At 48.5% G+C, this 22,629-nt stretch overlaps 1 protein-coding gene and 1 pseudogene across 2 annotated transcripts in view; one reads left to right on the forward strand and one right to left on the reverse strand.

Annotated features, from left to right (window-relative positions):
• Positions 1–12,484, reverse strand: part of SLC9A1 (solute carrier family 9 member A1) — a 47,854-nt gene extending 35,370 nt beyond the window's left edge. For both annotated transcript variants that reach the window (XM_045476228.1, XM_045476227.1), the window contains exon 1: positions 11,317–12,484. In XM_045476228.1, coding sequence (XP_045332184.1) covers positions 11,317–11,671 — 355 coding nt within the window. In that variant the 5' untranslated portion in view covers positions 11,672–12,484. The remainder of the gene's footprint in view (positions 1–11,316) is intronic.
• Positions 12,485–15,442: 2,958 nt separating this feature from the next.
• Positions 15,443–15,965, forward strand: LOC123599908 (annotated as a pseudogene).
• Positions 15,966–22,629: the final 6,664 nt, after the last annotated feature.

Consider the following 22,629-nt stretch of genomic DNA (forward strand, 5'->3'; position numbering starts at 1 on the left):
TCACTGGAGAAACTGAGGCTCAGCCAGGGCGGTGCAGTTACAAAAGTGGCAGCACCTTCTGCCCTGCACACTGGCACAGTTCACCTGGTACCTCATCAGAGCTGGGCCTATTTTAAAAACCATCATCTGTTCTGCAAAATTTAGTGCTTTTATAGCTACACATCAAGTTGTCATACAAAATCGTGCTTTGCTCATTAAATGCTTCAAGTGATAAGTCTTGCTACTACAGCTACATGGTGAAATGACTGTTATATAGGAGAAACTGCACAGGACTTGGAATGAGAAACTCTGGGTCTGGCTTCGGCTGTGCCACAGTCAGGCCATCCGCTTCTAGGCAAGGCACCTAACCTCTTGGGACCTCAGTGTCCTCATTCATAAAAAGGAGAAGAACAGCATCTCCCCGAAAGGTTTCCTGCTGCATCTGGAAAGTGCTCTCGCCACCTTAGGAGTGTGCTCATTAAAAGGATAAACATTATTTATCCATAGCTGCCTCACCCCTGCACTTAGCACAGCATTGGACACACAGCAGGGCATCAGTAAGTCTTGCTGAGTGATTATTCAGTTGCTGGGCAATTCAGGAGTCAGAGAAAACAAGCCAGCATCTCTCTCCCTCCCGATCCTAGAGGGACTCCCAAGTGCCATCATTTATCGCGTGTTCGGGATGTGCCAAACTCTGTGACAACCATCTTACACGGGTACTCTCCCCAAATCCTTCCGACATCCTGCCAGGTGTTACACCATCACAGTTGCAGGTGATCAAACTGAGACTCAAAGAGGGGAAGTGACTTACCCAAAATCATGGTGCCATGAAGTGGGAGAGCCGAGATTTGAACTTGAGTCTGTGGCGCTTCAAAGCCTGTGTTCCTAACCACCATGTTTCCAAAGGGAACTGCTCTAGGATACCTCCTAGATACCTCCTAGGATACCTCCACACAACCCCTTCCCCCCACCCCCCACCCCCGTCCTCAGGAGGGAGGGTCTTTCTGCTTCCTCTAAACCCTCATAATTCCATCTGCACCTCAAATCACACCCACTTTCTATTGCCTGAGTGTGCCGTATCTACATGGCCTTTCTCAGACCAGCCCCTGATTCCTCAAAAGAAGTAGTTCTCGTGCATCCTTGCTTGGTCCACCAGCCAGACTGGCCAGGGGAGGCTGGGCCACTCCTGCTGCCTGCTCCCCTCCTCCACTGAGCCGTAACGGGAGTCTCAGGCTGTGCTCAGCGAGGTGAGCTGGCTCTGCCTCAAGCAGGCGTCCTGCCTACCTGGTATAGCATCCGGATTCCTGTAGGCCCTGGCCCAGGACCCAAAAGATAAGATCTTGATGCCTGGCTTGATGGCAAAGATGCCCTAAAAGCACAGCACGCAGGCTCAACGCTGGCTTGGTTCTCCTGCAAGGGCCCGTGTGGCCAAGGCCAAGTAGCTTCCCTGCCAGGAACAGCTCTCGGACAGATACTCCAGCAGGAAGTTGCCCTTCTTAGGCTTAAACGGCCCATTAGAGTTACCAGTGCTTAGGAACCAAGAACCAAGCCAAAGACCACAGCCCCTCCTCTTGGTCCAGCTCTTACTGCCCAGAGCCCCCCGGGTTATTAGTTAACAGAGCGGGGAAAGCCCTCCCTCAGCCATTAACTCATGTGTGGCTCTGGGCACAGCCTCTCTGGGCCTCAATTGGAAAATGAGAGGATGGGACCAAAACATCTCCATCTCCCCTTGGGGCCCGGGGGCCACAGGTCACTTTCTACCTCTAGTATTCTACAGGCAGAAAAATTTCTCTACTTTACTCCCAGAAACAGGGTGAGAGCAGGAGATAAGGGATCCTCAGTCCAGGCAAGAGCAGAGGCCAACAGGGGCCGCCTAGCACTGCGCCCTCAAAGCCTAGTACTGTGTCCCCTTCAGAGGGGATCCCTTGCTTCTGCTGCTTCCCCTAACAGAGGCTCAGAGGTATGTTTGGGCCCTAGCCACTTTAGGACAAAGGGCCAGAGGCCTGAATTACCTCCTGGGGTGTGAACGTGACTTACCACAGAAACCTAGCGGACTCCAGGGGCAGAAGGAACCCAGCACCTTCCCCACCTACACAGGAGGGCAGCTACATCTGCTTTGATGCCCAACCCAGAAAAGCTTTCTTCAACTTTACAGGGTCAATTTCCTTTCTCTTCTCCCAGGACACAGCTTACTCATTCTGACTGGGTCCATTCCCCTTGCCTAGAAGGAGTTCTGCGGTCCCCCAGGCAAACTCCACTCATATCAGGGTTAAGTATGACACTTTGCCCAAGGAAAATCCTTTACCCTTCTTCAAATTTTCACAGCACAAAGGGCCAAAGCTCTTCAACTTTGTGGGGCCACACATCCCTCGGAAAAGCTGTGGCTACTACTACTAATCCTCTGATAAAAATACACATATACAATGTCTGCAGACTATTTGAGGGGTCCCCAAATGCCATCATAGACTCAGAAAGAATTTTAGGGGCTCCTTGCTAGCTCAGTCGGTGGAGCATGCGACTCTTGATCTCAGGGTTGTGAGTTCAAGCCCCATGTTGGGTGTAGAGATTACTTTAATAAAAATTTTAAAAAAGGAATCTTAGAAATCTAGATCCTAGAAGAAAAGCCAGTCATCCAGCCCATTCTCCCACCTAAGCCAGAATCCCTTCCAACAGCAGCCTTACCAAATGATGTTCCTCTTCTCTGCCTGGCTCATTCCTCAGAACTACCTCCTTCAGGAAACCTTCCCTCATGTTTCCTCCTACCATCCAATGTCCCCAGCATCTCAGGCTGAGCCATGTACTTTCCCACTTGTGCTTTCTCCCTTTCTCCAACAACAGAGCTGGCTCTCTGCAAACCCATTCATTTAGTCCCATAACCCTGAGCTGGAGTTGCAGGAGACCATGACCCTGTACTTGAGAATTCTGTACTCTCGAAGCCAGGGCTAATAACAGCAGTGGCCCATCTCCCAAAGGATGGGCTGTGGAGATCCCCCTCCCAGGGCCTCACGGTCTGCCCAGGGCTCACCACATCAGGGACACCCCTGGGATGACTGCCTTTCCTGCTGAAAAGTCCTGAAGAGCCTCTTAACAACTGAAATCGACGGACAGGAAAACTAAGGCCCAGGAAGGCAAAATGACTTACCATAGGTCAACATGCATGAAAGAGGCAGAGCTAGATCTAGGACCCAGGTCCCAGCCTAGAACTCTTTTCTTTTACACACGTGGCTTTATGAAAACTAAATCTGCCCTCACACTCCCACACTCATATGTGTATAGAGAATTTATGAAAAGATACACAAGAAAGTTAACTCTAGAGAGTATGACAGTCCAGTGATCAGAGAAGTGAGGAGGGAAAATTTTACTTTTTACCTTAGTACCCTTCTGTACTGTTTTATTTTTGTTTGTTTTGTTTTGACCACAAACATGTTTTATTTATTCATATTTTAAAAATAAATCTGCCACAGAAAGGAGATTCTGGCCCCAGCCCACTCCCAACACACATAAAACAAAGAGAAGCCATAAGTCAACCTGTCTAGGCATAACCATAAATTAATGAGATTGCCTTCTTGCATGGTTTATGGTCACTGGTCTCATCCATTCACAGTCACAGAGCAGTTGATGGCTTGAAGAATCTTCCCAGGAAAAGCTTAATTCAATTAGGGCTCTTGACAACTCCCTGAGGAAGCTCTGGTATCTTGCTTTTACTTACACAAATCAAGGGCAGATGAACAGACCCACACTCTCCTGGAGAGACCCCACCCAGCCCACAGAGGTTGCCCTTGTAAGATCCTACATTAGAGCCAAGCCCACGGAGGTGACAAGGGAGGGAGGGAGGTGGCCTTGAAAGCACCACTTGCACACAGGCTGATGCCTAAAAGCACTCTGAGTGTCACTTTCGGAGCTCAGTTAAACTCCTGGCCTGGCATTTGGTCTGATAACTAGCCTCTCCAACCCTTGCTCTCCTTCCCCTCTGAGCAAACTGGTTTCCTGTCTGTCCCATGCTTCAGTCACATGGACCCCATCTCTACATGGAAGTCAATCATGCACTCCTGCGTTCTCCAGATATTCAGGAGCCCTTAGTCTGTGCCAGGTACAGATGAGAAAGCAAACAAAGGCCCTGTCCTCAAGGGGCTTACATTCTTGTGGGGATCATGCTAAGAATAACTCTCTTGGTCCCACATCTTTATCTCGTTCCTCTCCATCCTTCAAGACTGGCTCAAGTTCCACTTTCCCTGAGAAGCCTCCCCTACTCACTCCTGCCCCCAGAGACTGGTTGTTCCCTGAACTCTGCCTGCCCAGAGTCTGCCCATCCCTCAGCACGGACTGACCATTTTCTCCTAAGCACACTGGAAGCCCTAATGAGCAGGGCCCGGGGTTTCACTCTTCTTGGTTCCCTGATGGGCCACAAGCTAAACGCCTGGTGGCTGATTTTGGCCGACCTGCTTCTTCCATCCCGGCTTGAAGAGACAAATTAATTAGCTGCTCTCAGTCCTGGCTGACCAGTACAAAGACACAGCCTTTGTGAGCTTTGCTTGGCATACGGCAAGTGCTATGTAAGTGTTAGCTATTTATTATTTTGGTGAGCTCGTGGGCTCTGCCTGACACACAGCTGTGAGGTCACCGCTCTGCTTTCAGTGGCCTGGTCTCAAACAGGCTGAGTTCTCTGGAAGTGCCAGACTGGGCTTAGGGGCAAGTGTCCCCCCCAAGGGACTGAGAAGGGGGCCTGGGAAGGAACAGAACCGCTTATCCTGGACCTCACTCCAAGCTGCTTAAGGACATATCTTTTCAGAAAAGAACTCGCTAGGGGTAATTTGGGGAACTCCAAATTCTCAGCAAGTCAGTATCAAAACTCAGGGGTCAGGTCTGGCCTAATAGACCCCCAAACTGGCCCTGCCCGTTAGATGAGCTTTAGGGGGGAAGAAAATGAAGTCAGCATGGAAGGGGGGGAGAGCCCACTGATCCAGGCCCAACCCAAAACTTAGTTCAGTTAAAATTAGATTAGCCCATAAGATTAAAAATACCCACATATAATCACGGGCTGTCTAAAAGTATCAGTTGATGTTTATCGGCATCTAAAGAGATGGTTTGGCCCAGGGCGGTGTGTGCAGACAACCTTGGGGAGACATGTCTGACTCAGACGTTTGCAGGGGGTGTGAGTTCTGCAAAATGAGGCCCACACAGGTGACGGATGACTCAGGAATAACCCAGGTCCTGGGTTTGCTGAGTGAGCCTTCTCTCCCCACCACAGAAGGAAAGGGGGCAGGTGAGGGGATGATGGAAGGAGGCAGGCCAGCCAGCTCAGTACAGGCTGCATTCCCAAGGGAGCCTGGGGCCTCTCCACCCCAGTTCCCTGCCTCTCCTGTGTTTCTGAATGCCAACACCCCAGAGAAGGGCTATTTAATTCATGGTGGGGCTTGGGGGAGAGGGGTGTCACAGCCTTTCCCTAAACCCAAGAAATGATCCACAGATTGCAGCCAAGACTCAAAACTTAAACTCTTCCTTGTTCAAAATGATTATGAGAAAAATAAAACTTCGGAGTTGAAAGGGAGTCGGGGCATAATGAAGAACACGGGTTCTAGAGTCAGAAAGATCTGGGCTTAAACCCCAATATTTTCTAGCTGTGCAAGTACCTGACACAGCTTCTGAAACAGGAGCTTAATAAGTGGCAGCTAACGTAATTAACAAATACTTGACAAAACTGTTACATGTATTTCCTAACAGGAGCTCAGAGAGGGTGTGTCTTGCCCAAGGTCACACAGCTCAGCAAAGAGCTAAGACCAGATCGCAGGTTTCTTAACTGCCTCATTCCTGCCTATTTATTCAGCATGTTTTCGGTTGTAATTCACTTCCCTGCCTCTCCTTTCTCCTCCAGGAGGGCCTACAACACTTCAAGGAAAAGGAAAAGCCCTCCACTTCAAAGGTTTGCTGTTCCACTGACCAGGGCTCTGAGAATGAAAGGTCCCAAGGCTGAGTTCAGCTCTTACACTCTCCGTAAGAACTTGGAGCTGATCTGGCCTGAGCTCCAGACTACCCCAGACTTCCCTGCTCCTTCAGCTCTTCCCTCCTGCTGAGGGAACTGGTGTCTCTCCTGGCAACCATTCAGATTACCAATATGGATATGCCTACGAAACCCCTTTGGATCTCTGGTCTCCCTTGATCTTTATAATGACCCAGTGTGTTGGCCAGGCAGAAAAGAGGATGGGCCTTGGGTTAGAAGTCCAGGGACTGTGTTCTTTGCCACTTACTTGCTAAGTGACCTCAGGGTCCTTAGATGTTCAATGGGCAACATCAATACCACCTGCTAACCCACTGAGACAATCAGAATTAAACACTATATATGCAGTGCTTTGGAAACAAGTTACAGTAGTGATGATAATTACTACCAAATACTGCCTGCCTTACAGGGCTAAAAAAATGTGTGCCACCTGCTCCCAATACAGAGGATGCCTCTCAGGGGATCCTGCCAGGCCCTGAGGGTAACTGAAAACAGCCCAGAAGCAGAAGATCACAATCACAAGGTTAGCCTCCCCCTGCTGGCTAACCCCCCTTCCACTGGCACTCCCCTCCCCAAGCAGGGAAGAAGCAAGCTCTGGTCAGACCACGGAGAGGGCAACACCAAAGAGATGGCAGGTGGGGCCACTACCAAAGGACCAGGGAAAGGCCCAGCCTCACTGCAGGATTCAGTTGTATCTGTGCAACTCAGAGGGACAGGGGATAGGCCCGATGCCAGGCACAGAACCCCAACAGCAGAGAGGGCTCCCACCACTGACGCCTGCCCCAACCCTAGAGGGAGTCCTAAATTTCCTGAGGGCCCGCGCAGCAAGCTGGGCCCCTACTCAGTGGAAGGCTGTGTGCCCCTGTGGATGTGACTGTGAGGGACAGGAGACAGAGTTGCTGTAATCCTCCAACTTCACAGCACCCCTCTAAGAGGCTATGCCAAGTCTCAAACAGAAAATAAATAGCAATTCAACATCACAGAAGATAACCTCTATGAGCTGTTTCCTCATCTGTAAAACAGATAGCCTTTATTTCATATGATTTTAGTAGGAATTAAATGAGACCACTTTTATAAAGTGCCTAACACTACTCTGTAGATACTCAATAAATGGTAATTCTGATTAAAATACAAACACACCCAACAGAAGAGATGTCACAGGGCAGGCTAGGCCTCATGCCAAAGTTGTGGATAAACAATAAGGGAAACGGGCTCAGGGGGAGAAGTCAGAGCTGCTGCCGTGGACTGGAGTGGGCTGGGAAGACCGCCCATAGGGGTGGAGTCTGAACAGGCCCTAGAAGCTGCCTCATCAGCAGGGCACTGGGCTGGGCATTCCCACGTTTGTCCTCTATACCCGTCTTAGAAGGCAGATACAGTATCTTCGCCTTACAAGTGAGGCAAGTCAGGTACAGAGAAATGAGGCACCTGGCCAAGGTCACTGGTACCAAGGGGCAGGGACAGGGCCCAGGATTTCTGACCCTGTCTTTGCTTTCCCAGAGCTGCAGGAGCAGGGGTGGGAGCTCAGCTGAACGAAGTCCAGCAGCATGACCAGTCGAGGCCCTCCAAGTGTCCTGACGCTTCTGGAGACACATATTCAATACCTGAAGGCTTCCTCCCAGCCCTCAGCTGGCCCTCCCCTCCCACTGCCCTGCCGTCAGGCAGCTGTTTTCCCAAAGAGAAAAAGATCACCCCTTTCTTTTTCGAGAGTGCCATCTGGGCTTCTTGAGACAGTTTCAAGGTGACCTTTAAAGTTGTATCTCTCTCCTGAGAAGTGGGAGAGGGGAGTTCTCGTCTTATTTTTACAGGAAACCAGTTGTTGGGGCTGATATCCAGGTGTGTGAAGTGGGCAATAGTGACCCCTACCTCCTCTATGCACAACTTGTTTAAGGAGGAAATGGCAGGATACACCTTGCAAAGACCAAAACCAAAAAAAATGTTATAACATGTGAAGAGACAAAGGAAGGCTTTTTTTTTTTTTTTTTTGTCTCTGGTCCAGAGACAAGATGAATACCTGCCTTATGGGCTCTCGGGCCTCTGCCAGAAGTTCCAGGTCAGGGATATGGACAAACAAACGCAGGGGGTGCCAGTGGTGAGTTGTGTTACAGTGAGGCTTTCCCTTGGAAAAAGGCTAGACTGGGAGTCCGGTGAACCGGGGACAAAGTGGAATTCACACAGGGTCCAGATCACAAGGTGGGGAGGGGGCCAGCAGCAGACACAGCCTAAGGCTTCTTGGGGGTCATTCTCACAAGACTCCCAATTGTCTAAACTGCCCCCTGCCACACCACCAGCCCCTCCCTACCAAGGAAAAGTCAAGAATCCCTGACTGTTGGAAGGAGCAAAAAGGCCCAGAGACGGGCCATATGTCACCCCCTGAGCCAGTTAGAAAAGAACCCAGAGGCATTACTCTAGAACTTCAGCGCTGGCCAATCCCACCCTCCCACAACCATCTCCAACGGGATCTACTTGAGGCTCTGCTCAATGATCAGGGCAGGAAGGAGAACTGCACACAGCACTTTCTAATCTTAAAGGAGGGGTACCTTGCAAGGGAAGCAGCTGCCAGAGATGACAGAATGAGGGCTCCAACACAGCTCCTACCCACACTGCGGTGCTGGGAGAACAGGCAAGACCCCAGAATGAACTCCTAGGTGCTTGGGGATCTGGGCGTGCAGAGGGAGTGTGGCCTCAGCCCCCACCCCCGTCCCCTAAGTCAGTAGGTGCTATCTCCCCTCCCCCCAGGACCAGCCTGGGAGGCAGCTGAAGTGAAAAGAAGAACAGTGGGTAGGACACACCCAAAACCCTGAAACCTTAAGGAAGGACACCCAGTGGCAGCCTAGGGTTGAGAGATTTGTAATCCTCCAACTTCACAGGAAGACGGCACGGCACGTGGGTGGCTGAGGTAGGGATGCACTTGCCTTCGGTGGTTAAAATACCAACAGGGGCAGCTGCCACTCACTGAGTGCTTCCTGTAGGTACCCAGTTGACTGTACATGCATGAATTTATGTCACTGTCACATCAGCAGCACTATAACTAGGTACTATTACTTCCCCCATTTTTATATATGAGGAAACTGAAGCTCAGACAGTCTAAGTGGCAGAGTGGTGGAGACTTTATCTAACCGGAACTCTACCCTGCAAAGGGAAGGGGAAAAAATGGGCGCTCACTTTTGCCACCTGAACAGGGACCCTTGAGATCCTTTGGTCATTAATTCTCTCGACTCTCTTCCCCAGAATGGCCAGGTGCTAGGGCCCCTCTGTTTTCAGAACGCCCTTCCAAGCCAGAGATACAGACTTTTGGAACTGCAAACGCCCTCGGAGATCATATCCAGCCTCCTCGTTTTACAATGGGAAAACTGAGGCCCAAGGCGGAATGATGTGCCAGGGTTACCCGAGTCAGTGGAATGGCAGAAATGTCGGTCCTGGAAGGGGCCAAAGATCAGCTGACAGATGGGGAGGCATGACTGGCCCAAGGTCACAGAGGGAGGTGGGATGAGAAGCCAAGTGCTAACTTTCTAGACTGATGCCCTTGCCATGGCATCATCTCTGTTCTCCAGCTGCTCAGGGTCCCTGGCACAGGTTCCGGTGGGGACAAAGCAGGCCAAGCCTGACCCCATTAAAAACAGATATCAGGCCTGCAGGGACAAACTCCTTACTGCCCTGAGTAGGATCTCTGTGGTCATACTGTCGTCCCAATAGAAGGCACTGAGACTGGCAGTGTGTGTACCAGCTCCCGGCGCCCTAACACAATGCCAGATGTCGTTGGGAGGTGAGGGAGATGGAGAGAGAAGGGCAATTTATAAACAGTGATTGTGATCAGGTCTCCTCCTGATCTTACACAGACAAATGACACATCATGGTCACTGGTTTCTTACAAAAAATTCAGACACTAGTTTCATGACTCAATTGATATGGTCACATTTAGAGATTCTTGCCAGTTTCACGGCTGGGCAAGACCTGCAGAAAAAGGCCCCAGCTTGTTCAAGGTCATGTTGTTGTCAGAATCAGTACACATAGCTCCTCTTGCCCAGTCCTTGACTTTTACCAGGAAGCTGGCTGCCATCAGGGCATAGGTGCTGGTGGCCCAGCTCCATATACAGGCCCTGCTACTGTCACAGCACCAAAGCTACACGCCAGCAACCGGATCTATCAAAACAGAGTGTCCTCCTGCAGCATGTCCCAGAGCCTGCCTCACACAAGCCTGGCATCACCACTCAGCTCCTACACGCCCTTGGAAAAGCTGCAAGGCTTCCTACCAAGAGTCACCAACTCCCCAAACCCAAATCTGCAGCATCCCAGATCCTCATGCCTTCCACAGCTAGCTGAGGCTAAAAACTCAAAGGCAGCTTCCAAAGCCCCCCGACACACACTTCCAGGGACTTCTGGGCTATGCAGGCTCCGGTGAATTCCATCAATCACCCAGCAGAACAGAGTGTTCAGGCCTAGGAGGGAGGGAGCCCAGGGAGGGGAGGGAACAACTTTTCTAGTTCCTTCTCCCAAAAGGAACATTTCAAAGTCTCTTCAGACCAGAGCATCCCAAGCCAATCCACTTGTCCCTCTCCCACTTGGTTGGGTGGGTGGCCAGCATGACTGGCCAGCCCATACGGCACCTTGAGACACAGCCGGGTGCCAACCTGGAGGTGAGCAGGGGTCAGACCAGGCTTCAACCTCCTCCACTCCCCTCCCACCTCCAAAACAGACTTCAGAAATTTCCAGGGCCCCAGTCCCATAAACTGTATAAGGGATGGCATCCCTGGGCCGGAAACTGACTCAGGGGCTCCCAGCCAGCCTGGGCAGGCAGAGCTGACAGATAACATTCTGGGAAAAAGGGAAGGTGATACTATGGGGATCCCTCATGTTCCGCCACACTTCTAGGTCTCCAGCACACGGGTCCCCTGCTATACTTAAACTCCTCAGACAGGCCAAGTAGATATACACTCCATCCTGGAACGCCCTCCCATGAAGCATGTAATTGCACTGGTTGTTGTTGACAGAGCAGGCTGTGCCACTTGCTGGAAGACACTCGTCTGGCTCACACACAGCTAGGTGCCTGGCTCCCCACAGGGTCTGGCCCAGCCAGAGGAGACCTGCAGGCCTGGAGCCCTTGCTCAAAGTACCCAGTACCAGAAGCATCCCATGCTCTAATCCTGCTTTCTCCCATGCACAAAGCTGGCTCCGATCTTGGGAAGGCTCAGACCACAGAGTTCAAGTTTGAGAAGAACAAAGATGGCTGGATGGAGGCTGGAGTGGTCCAGACCCTTATTCCCAGGCAGCCTCAGGTGGTAAGGATGGGACAAGAGGCTCACCAATTTGGTGTTATCAGAAGTGTCGGAACAAACTGAACTTACCTATCTTCATGAGGCAGGCCAGCAGGATCCAGAGCGAGATCTCAAAGGGTGTGCGCACATGTGTGTAGTCGATGCCCAGGACTGGAAAGGCCTTTCGAGTCTTCATGCTGTGTTCAGTGACGGAATGATTAACAGGCCGGCTCTCGGGGGGAATCTCCGGTGGGGCGGTGGTGACATCCCCAATAGAGCGTTCCCGTGGTGGCTCCGAGCCTCGGATGGTGCTGGCAGTAGGACTGGGCTGGAGGCCATGGCTCCTGAGAACCGGTAGCAACCCCACCAAGGCTACCACCATGAGCAATGAAGGGAAGATTCGTGGGGGAGAGCGGCCACAGACGCCCGACCACAGAGGCATCATGCTGATCCCTTGGCTCAGCAGGCCTTGACTGTCAGCAAAGTGAGAGTAAGACCTGGGACATAGGTAGCAAGGGGTCAGCAGGTAGGAGACAGTCTGGGGCAGTTCCTAGGAAAAGTTCATGTTTTAGAGAGGTAATTGTGTGGAAGCAGATCTCTGGGAATGGAGGGAGGCTGGGTTTGCAATGGAGAACTCCAAACTGGGGAAAGGGGACAAGGACCCAGAAAGGACCACAGGAAGAGACTAAAAGGTCTGGAACTCCAGGCCTGGAAAAAGGGGTGGGGGAAGAGACTGCACCCTAGAGACAGAGGAAGGGACAGGATAGGCTGGACCCCAGGCAAGGAAAAGGAGGAGGGAAGGCTGGGACCCTTGGCTGAGGAAAGTGACTGAGGAGCTGGGACTCAGCTAAGGGAAGGGGCAGGGAGCCCGAGCTAAAGGAAGGGGAACGAAAGGGGTGGGAGCCAATCCAGGAAAAGAAGAGAGGGGGCTGGGAGCCCAGCCTGCGAGGAAGGAGTGAAGCCGGAAAGCGGCCCGGAGCTTCCCCACCCAGAGAAGGGCCGGGGTGCAGGCGCGCCGGGCTGAAATTCCGGGGAAATGGAGGGAGGCGGAAGGCGGAGGTAGGCGGCCTGGCAGGAGGGCACCTCGGCGCGGGCTGGGGGCGGCTCGCGGTGGGCCGGCAGCAACACACCCCTCCTTGCGGCCCCGGCGCAGCGCGGCGCTCCGCCCCGGCCCAGCTTCAGGTCCGCCGCGTCCAGCTCCAATGACAGGTCCAGCCCCGGCCCCAGCCCCGGCGGCGGTGCACTGATGCCTCGCTAAGCCCGGGGCTGCAATTTATAGGCACCAGAGAGCAGCCAGCGCAGCAGGCTAGAGAGACCTGTCAGCGCCCCCTCGTCGCAGCGACCCCTGTCTCCAAGGGAAGGAAGTACGCGTAAGAAGAGGAAGAGTCAGAAATGGCAAAAAAAAGGGACTGAAGAGAAAGTCTAACTAACAGGGATGAAATGCTTTACCATTTGCAAAATGCTTTCACATGACATCTGCAGTCTTATGAAGAGTTCCTAACAGTCTTGTGAAGGATATATTATTACCTTATGTATTTAGTTATTATATAACCTTGAGCAAGTTACTTAACTTCTCTGTTCCCTAGCTTTCTCATCTGTAAAGTGGAAATAGTAGCAGTACCTATTTTGGAGGGATGCCATGATGACTAAATGAGATAATCTACATGAAGTATTTAGAATACAGCCCAATATAGAGAACCATTATTATGATTCCAGCTTTGCAGATCAGAAAACTTAGTATATAGTTACATTCATTTGCTAGGGCTGCTGTAACAAAGTACCACAAACTGTGTGGCTTAAAGAACAGAAATTTGGGGTGCCTGAGTGGCTCAGTCGGTTAAGGGTCTGACTCTTGATTTTGGCTTAGGTCATGATCTCATAGTTTGTGAGATTGAGCCCCAAATTGGGCTCTGAGCTGAGGGTGGAGCCTACTTGGGATTTTTCTCTCTGCTCCCCACCCCCTCAAAATAAAATAAATAAAACATTCTTTAAAAATAAAGAGGGACGCCTGAGTGAGTCAGTCAGTTAAGCATCCTTACTTCGGCTCAGGTCATGATCTCCTGGTTCATGGGTTCAAGCCCCACTTTGGGCTCTCTGCTGTCAGCACAGAGCCCGTTTGGGATTCTCTGTCCCCCTCTCTCTCTGCTCTTCCCCAGCTCTCTCTCTCTCAAGAATAAATAACATTGTTTAAAAAAAATAAAGAAAGAACAGAAATTTGTCTCATACTCTGGAGACTAGAGGTCTAAAATCAAGGTGTCAGCTGAGTTGTTTTTCTCTGGGGGTATGAGGGAGAATCAGTTCCCTGCCCCTTTCCTGGCTTGTTTGTTGACAGTCTTTGGTGTTCATTGATTGTGGCACCATAAATCCAGTCTTCACATGGTGATCTCCTTGGGTCTCTGTCTTTGGGTCTAAATTTCCCTTTTTATTTTTTTATTCATTTTGAGAGAAAGGCAGAGACAGAGGGAAACAAAATCCCAAGCAGGCTCTGCTCTGTCAGTGTAGAGCCTGATGCAGGGCTTGAATCCACGAACCACGAGATCATGACCTGAGCAGAAATCAAGAGTCAGCTGCTCAACCGACTGAGCCACCTAAGGGGAATCAGCCCCCAAATTTCCCCTTTTTACAAGGCCCACCAGTCAGATGGATGGGAGCCCACCTTAATGACTTCATCTTAACTTGATCATCTTCAATAATCCTATTTCCAAATACATTCACAGGTACTGAGGGTTAGAATTTCAACATCTTTTGTGAGGGTACAATTCAACCCACAGCAGTAGTGGAACTGAGATTTGAATGTATGGCGTCCATTGGAACTGGTAAGATTCAAGAGGTCATGGTTGTACACAGGAATCATTGGAAAGCTTAGAGCAGCACCTAGCAACACCACATATATTTATCATTATCTTTCTTTGTGTGTCCTGAGGGCCTCAGATGTAGACTTTTGGTGTTAAGACTACATGAAGTTACACATTCAGTCACAAAGAATCATTGGTAGTCTAGAAGGAAGGCCTTCACATCTGCGAAATTGGTTCCATCGTGAGACCACCCCACCTATATACTGTGTTGTGAATTTAAGACTTTCAGATAAATCATATCACTGTGTATTATGCATGTTAAAAGCATGATCTTATTAGAGCTAAATATTAAATATACTGTAATATTCATAACCCTGTTTTGGCAAGTCCTCGGTTTTTAACCATTCAAGGCCCATACTTCTTTTGACTCAGAGAGTCACATTTGGGCAGACCCTTCCCCCTGCAGATCTAGGGCAGTCTCAGGATGCTTGGACCCTGGGTGGCATCTCCCCCTGCCTAGGCCATGTCTGCTCCTCTGTCCCCTCATTGAATCTTTTCACTAAAAATGGTGGGAATTTTACAGAATTGCTGTAGCTATGACGTCAACAGATATGTGGCAAATAATGTGTGGTATTAGGAAAGAATATGCTGGGTCACTTAACAGTTGTACATCATGACCAGGTCACATTTTGTTTCTGTCACTCAGTTTGTTCATGTGTATAAGAGGTGGGTGGGGTGAGGGGGCACCCTGGCTAGCTCATTCAGTAGAACATGTGACTCTAGATCTCAGGGTCATGAGTTCAAGCCCCACATTGGACGTAGAGTTCACATTTTTAAAAAGTGATGGGGGGTGCCTGGATGGCTCTATAAGTTAAGCATCTGACTCATGGTTTTGGCTCACAGTTGTGAGATTGAGCCCCTCATCAGGCTCTGAGCTGGGCATAGAGCAATTAAGATTCTCTCGCTCCCTCTCCCTCTGCCCTTCCTCTATGCACATGCTCTCTCTCTCTCTCTCAAAAAAAAAAGAGGTGGGTACCACCATAATACAGACATGCCTCAGAGATGTTGCAAGTTCATTTCCAGACCACTGCAATAAAGTGAATATTACAGTAAAGCAAGTCAGATAGATTTTTTTGTTTCCCAGTACATACCAAAGTTAGTTATATTTATAGTATAGTGCAGTCTAGTAAGTGTGCAATAGCATTATATCTAAAAAAAAAAAAAAAAACATTGTGCCTACCTTTTTTTTTTTTTTAAAGTAAGTTAGTTCTACACCTAATGTGGGGCTTGAACTCACAACCTGACATCAAAAGTCACATGTTCTACTGACTGAGCCAGCCAGGCCCCCCTGTGCATAACTTTATTAAAAAATACTTTATGGTTTTTTTGGCTTTCACCTTGCAGGAGGTGAAGGTGCAACTGTCTTTGGTCATCTCGAGTCCGGATTAATCCGACACCAGGTGCCTCCGCCATGCAACCTCAGTTCAACCCCAACAAGATCAAAGTCATATACCTGAGGTGCACCATTGGGGAAGTTGTCTGCCCTGGGCCTGTCGGCCCCCTAGGTCTATCTCCAGAAAAGGTTGGTGATGACATTGCCAAGGCAACCAGTGATCAGAAGGGTGTGAGGATTACAGTGAAACTGACCATTCAGAACAGACAGGCCCAGATTGAAGAGCTACCTTCTGCCTCGGCCCTAATTATCAAAGCCCTCAGGGAACCACCAAGAGACAGAAAGAAGCAGAAAAACATTAAACACAGTGGAAATATCACTTTTGATGAGATTGTCAACACTGGCCGTCATATGCAGCACAGATCTTCAGCCAGAGAACTCTCTGGAACCATTAAAGAGATCCTGGGACTGCCCAATCTGTGGGCTGCAATGTTGATGGCTGCCACCCTGATGACGTCAATAGTGGTGCAGTGGAATGCCCAGCTCGTTAAGAACTACGAACGAAAATATTTCAATAAAGGATTATTTGGGACTTCTGGCTGGCTCAGTCGGTAGAACAATATGACTCTTGATCTCAGGGTCATGAGTTTGAGCCCCACGTGGGGTGTACAGATTACTTAAAAATAAAAAGTAAGTTAAATAACATATTTTTTTTTCAACGTTTATTTATTTTTTTTTGGGACAGAGAGAGACAGAGCATGAACGGGGGAGGGGCAGAGAGAGAGGGAGACACAGAATCGGAAGCAGGCTCCAGGCTCTGAGCCATCAGCCCAGAGCCTGACGCAGGGCTCGAACTCACGGACCGCAAGATCGTGACCTGGCTGAAGTCGGACGCTTAACTGACTGTGCCACCCAGGCGCCCCTACATATTTTTTTTTAAAAAGGAGTATTTGAAAACCCAAAAAAAGGAAACTTTATAGCTACAAAGTGCTAACCATCATCTGAGTTTTCAGCAAGTCATAATCTTTTTGCTGGTAGAGGGTCTGACCTTGATGTTAATGGCTGCTGACTGATGTTAGTAGGTGCTGAAGGCTGGGGTGGCTGGGGCAATTTCTTAAAATAAGACAACAATGAAGTTTGCTGCATCAGTTGACTCTTCCCTTCACAAATGATTTCTCTGCTATGCTGTTTGATAGCATGTTACTCACAGTAGAACTTCTTTCAAAGTTGGACACAATCCTCTCAAACCCTGCCATCGTTTTATCAGCTCAGTTTATGTAATGTTCCAAAGCCTTTGTTGTCATTTCAACAATCTTCACAGCATCTTCACCAGAAGGAGATTCCATTTCAAGAAACTACTTTTTTACTCATCTATAAGAAAACAATCTTTCATCCATTCAAGCTTTATCATGAGATCGCAGCCATTCAGTCCCATCTCGAGGCTCCACTTCTCATTCTAGTTCTCTTGCTGTTTCCACCCCATCTGCAGTTACTTCCTCCAGTGAAGTCTTGAACCTCACAAGTCATCCATGAGGGTGGGAATCAACTTTCTCCACACTCCTGTTTTAATGTTGATATTTGGACCCCTTCCCATGAATCACAAATGTTCTTAATGGCATCTAGCATGGTGAATCCTTTCCAGAGGGTTTTCAATTTACTTTGCCCAGACCCATCAGTGGAATCACTATCTAAAACAGCTATAGCCATGTGAAATGTATTTTTTAAGTGTCTTTCTGTTTTTTAATTTTTTTAATGTTTATTTATTTTTGAGAGAGAGAAAGAGAGAGAGAGAGCATGAGCAGGGGAGGGGCAGAGAGAGGGGGAGACATAAAATCTGAAGCAGGCTCCAGGCTCTGGGCCATCAGCACAGAGCCCCCTGCAGGGCTCGAACTCACGTGCTGTGAGATCATGACCTGAGCCGAAGTTGGACGCTTAACCAACTGAGCCACCCAGGCACCCTCAAACGTCTTTCTTAAATAATAAGACTCAAAAGTCAAAATGGCTCCCGGATTCATGGGCTGTGGAATGGACATTGTATCAGCAGACATGAAAACAACATTCATCTCAATGTACATCTCCATCAGAGCTCATGAGTGACCAGGTGCATTGTCAATGAGCCATAATGTTTTGAAGCGAATCCTTTTTTCTGAGCAGCAGGTCTCAGTAGTGGCCTTAAAACACTCAGTAAACCATGTTGTAAACAGATGTGCTGACATCCAGGCTTTGTTGTTCCACTGATAGACCACGGGGAGAGTAGATTTAGTATAATTCTTACAGACCCTAAGATTTTCAGAACAGTAAATAAGCATTGGCTTCAACTTAAAGTCACCAGCTGCATTAGCCCCTAAGACAGTTGGCCTGTCCTTTGAAGCTTTGAAGCCAGGCATCAAGTTCTCCCCAGCTATAACAGTCCTGGATGCCATCTTCTTCCAGCAGAGGGCTGTTTCTTCTCCGTTGAGAATGTGTTGCTTAGTGGAGCCACCTTCATGCGTTATCATAGCTAGATCTCCTGGAGAACTTGCTGCAGCTTCTACATCAGCACTTGCTGCTTCACCTTGCACTTCTATGTTCCGAAGATGACTTCTTTCCCTAAACCTCATGAACCAACTTCTGCCAGTGTCAGACTTTTCTTCTGCAGCTTCCTCCCCTCTTTCAGCCTTCACCGAATTGAAGAGAGTCAGGGCCTTGCTCTGGATTAGGCTTTGGCTTAAGGGAATGTTGTGGCAGGTTTGATCTTCTAGCCAGACCACTCAGGCTTTCTCCATATCAGCATTAATGTTATTTCACTTTCTTATCATTTTGTGTGTTCACTGGAATAGCACTTTTAATTTCTTTCAAGAACTTTACCTTTGCATTCACAACTTGGCTAACTGGCACAAGAGGCCTAGCTCATGGCCTATCCTGGCTTTCGATGTGCCTTCCTCACTAAGCTTAATCATTTCAAGCTTTTGATTTAAAGTGAATGAGGTGTGGGTGCAAGGTGGCTCAGTCAGTTACGTGTCCGACTTCAGTTCAGGTCATGATCTCAAGGTCCATGAGTTCGAGCCCCGCATGGGGCTTTGTGCTGACAGCTCAGAGCCTGGAATCTGCTTTGGATTCTGTGTCTCCCTCTCTCTCTGCCCCTCACCCGATCATGCTCTGTCTCTGTCTCAAAAATAAACATTAAAAAAATTTTTTTTAAATATATATAAAATATATAAAAATAAAGTGAATGAAGTGTGTCTCCCTTTCATTTTAACACGTAGAGGCCACTGTAGGGTTATTAATTGGCCTAATTTCAATATTGCTGTATCTCAGGGAAAAAGGGGGCCCAAGGAAAGGGAGAGAGATGGAGTGGGGCAGTCAACACACACACATTTATCACTTAAATTTGCCATCCTATACAGTTGCAGTGCATGCCTCCCCAAAACAATTATAATAGTAATATCAAAGATCACTGATCATAGATCACTATAACGAAGCTAATAATGAAGAAGTCTGAAATATTGTGAGAATTACCAAAATGTGACACAGGGACATAGAGTGAGCAAATGCTGTTAGAAAAAATGGCACCAATAAACTTGCTCAATGCAGAGTTGCCACAAACCTTCAATTTGTAAAAAACGCAACATCCACAAAGCGCAATAAAATGAGGTATGCCTGCACCTGCCTTGCAAGGTTATAGGGAGGATTAAATGACTGAAATATGTCAATCTCTGTTCCTGGCAAATAGTTAGCACTCAGTACCTGTTTATGTCTTTCCTTTGTTATGTAATCTCACACCCCTGCAAGGTTCTTTTTTCCACTCTCCCTTCACTTGCACCACTCCAACCACACTCCCTCTTGGTTATTTCTCAGACACTGTCAGTCACACTTCTGCCTCAGGGCCTCAAGCGTTTGCTGTGTCTTCTGCCTGGAACACACTTCCCCAGATATCCACTTGGCTCACTCCCTCACATCCCTCAAGCCTTCCCATAAATCTCCCTTCTGCACATGGCCTACTGCCTGATAACTCTATTTAGTAGCGATGCTTTCCCTGCCCAACCACCACCACTACCCCCCAGTCTCAGCCCTTACTCTGCTCCTTTTTTCCCCCATAGCACATTCTCCCATACGGTCTAATTTACCTATCTGCTATATTTATTGTTTATAGCCATTCTCCCCCCCCCCGCCACGGGATGTCAGCTCCAGGCAAGAGAACCCTAATGAGTGAGTGAATGAATGAAAGAATGAATGCATGACAGGATATATTATTTGCACAAGGCTCTGGGGCACCTGAGTGGCTCAGTTGGTTAAGTGGCCGACTTCGGCTCAGGTCATGACCTCACTGTTTGTGAGTTCAAGTCCCGCAGGGGGGCTCTGTGCTGACAGCTCGGAGCCTGGAGCCTGCTTCAGATTCTGTGTCTGCCTCTCTCTCTGCTCCTCCCCCACTAACGCTCTGTCTCTGTCTCTCAAAAATAAATAAACATTAAAAAATTTTTTTTAATAAAAAAAAAAAAAGAAAGAAAATCAAGGCTCCAAGAGGAGAGCTGTTTGTGCCCAGCAAGCTGGGGGGAAAAGGGTCCAGGTGTGGATCCAAGTCTGTCTAACACTGAATCATAGGCTTATCTCTAGGCTGATAGCCAGTGTGAAAGCACACACACACCCTGGGCAACTAGAAGAGAGTTGGAAGGAAGCTCAGGAATTAGAATTTGGAATTCAGCGAGGGAGCTTTTAAGCTAATTCATCGTAATTCACTCAATAAACATAGTACCTACTATGTGCAAGTCCCTGTGTTTCCTGCAATGGGAGCTTGATGATGAAGCTGATAAACACCTGTCGGTGAACTTGATACTCACATCCACTTCCCCCCTGGACATCCCATGGGCACTTCCATCTCCAGGTACAAAACACAGCTTCCCATCGTCCCCTGAACTTGCTGCCGCTCCGTGTTCTACATACAGATTGCTTGGCCCTGCTGGACAGGTTAGAATTTAGCAGGCTGGAGGGGAAGGGTCCAGGGCTGGAAATTTTATTAAGTGTTTCGGGAGGTTTTGAAGCCCATGGTCCCATCCTCACTCTGGAAAACTCCGGCCTAATCCACTAAAGTAGACTTTGTATCACTCCCACTTCCAATCTGCTGTACACAAGCTGGCCACACACACAGCTTTCAGGGAGAACTTTCTGAGCCGTGGTCATCCTCTGTTTAGACAGCTGGATACCCCCATTCTCGGCATGGCACACAAGGTGCTTCATACGTTCGGGCCCATAAACTTTTTTCCCCCTAGTGATTTATAAGGCAATTTGAAACTATAAAGATAATATAACAAACACCAAAATTTTCACCTCTCTGAATTATCAGCTGTTAGTTTCTTTAAAAAAAAATTTTTTTAATGTTTATTTATTTTTGAGAGAGAGAGAGACAGACAGACAGAACACGAGGGAGGGAGGGGCAAGAAAGAGAGGGAGACACAGACTCCAAAGCAGGCTCTAGGCCCTGAGCTGTCAGCACAGAGCCCGATGGGGGTGTTCGAACCCACGAACCATGAGATCATGACCTGAGCCAAAGTCAGATGCTTAACTGACTGAGCCACCCAGGTGTCCCTTACAGTTTCTTATATTTGCTTTCAACATGTATATACACATATACATGTATATGTGTGTGTATATATATATGTGTATATATGTATATGTATACACACATATATATGTATATATATATATGTATATATATATATACATATAACAGATATCTGTACTATTTTATCAAATCTTAAAAAGTCTCTGAGTTTTTATTGACATCAACCTCTCTCATGAATGTTATATACATCAACTTCTATCAAGGACAGGCAACTTCTACTGTGGGGTAATGTATTATTTTGACACTTGAACACACACATCTCTGTAGCCCACACACCCTCCAGCTACTGCCACGAGCGAGAGAGCTGTCTATACTGTCTGCATCATCTCACCTCCCATTCTCCCCAATCCAGTCCAGTTAGGTTTTCACCCCCATACGCCATACCCAAACCCTCTTGTCAATGTAACTAATGGCCTCTGTTGGAGAGGAAAAAAAATCTCTCCCTCCACCCCTCTTAGGTTCTCCAGCTGAGGCCCTGTAAATGAGACTGGCCAAAGACAGGTTAACAAAGGAAAAGCAAACAGTAGTTCCCGGACACATGGATCACGTACCCAGCAATGAGAGACTCAAAGGTTTAGTTAGAGCTTGGGCTTATATATCATCTTAGCAAGGGACAATACATTTTTAGGGAAGTGACAAGACAATGGAAAAGAACCTGTCTCCAGGGGCAGCAAATTGTGGGAAGGCAAACATATGGGAAACTAACGATAGAGAAAGGTTCATTAGTGATGTTTGTTATACAGACTCTTCTGGTGCTATCTCCAGGCTAAGGGTCTAAGGCTGTCTCGGGGATTAACTCTTGTCCTTCCTGGTAGAGAAGGAGCAGGGACACGTTTGGAAATCTGTGTCCTCCTTTCATTCAAAGCGGGGGAGGGCAGAGAGCCTTCCTTGCATCTGCTTCTTCTCAGTTACCTTCAGATCAAAATAATCTTTTGGGGGGCGTCTGGGTGGCGCAGTCGGTTAAGCGTCCGACTTCAGCCAGGTCACGATCTCGCGGTCCGTGAGTTCGAGCCCCGCGTCAGGCTCTGGGCTGATGGCTCAGAGCCTGGAGCCTGTTTCCGATTCTGTGTCTCCCTCTCTCTCTGCCCCTCCCCCGTTCATGCTCTGTCTCTCTCTGTCCCAAAAATAAATAAAACGTTAAAAAAAAAAAAAAAAGGCAAAATAATCCTTTGGGGGCACCTGGGTGTCCCAGTCAGTTCAGTGTCCCACTTCGGCTCAGGTCATGATCTCATGGCTGTGAGCTCAAGCCCCGCGTTGTGCTCTGTGCTGACAGCCCAGAGCCCGGAGCCGGCTTTGCATTTTGTCTCTGACTCTCTCTGCCCCTCCCCCACTTGCACTGTGTCTCTCTTTCTCTCTCTCAAAAAAATGAATACATATTTAAAAAAAAAAAAAAACCTTTTACCGAAGTGATATCTTTTGGGGAGGCCTACTCTTCCCCTCCACACTTCCACGTTGCTCAAACAGCCACTCCTCAATTCTCTTCTTGGTTTACCTATAAGAGCCTTCAATGCTTGTGATCACTTGTTCCTTCTTGAACTCATTTCTTCAATTAGCTGATGAAACTCTGCTCTCCTGGTTCCCCACCCCCCACCCCTGCCCTTCCTCCTCCGCCCCAC

The sequence above is a fragment of the Leopardus geoffroyi genome, chromosome C1 (genome assembly GCF_018350155.1).
Source record: "Leopardus geoffroyi isolate Oge1 chromosome C1, O.geoffroyi_Oge1_pat1.0, whole genome shotgun sequence".
Classification (NCBI taxonomy): Eukaryota; Metazoa; Chordata; class Mammalia; order Carnivora; family Felidae; genus Leopardus; species Leopardus geoffroyi.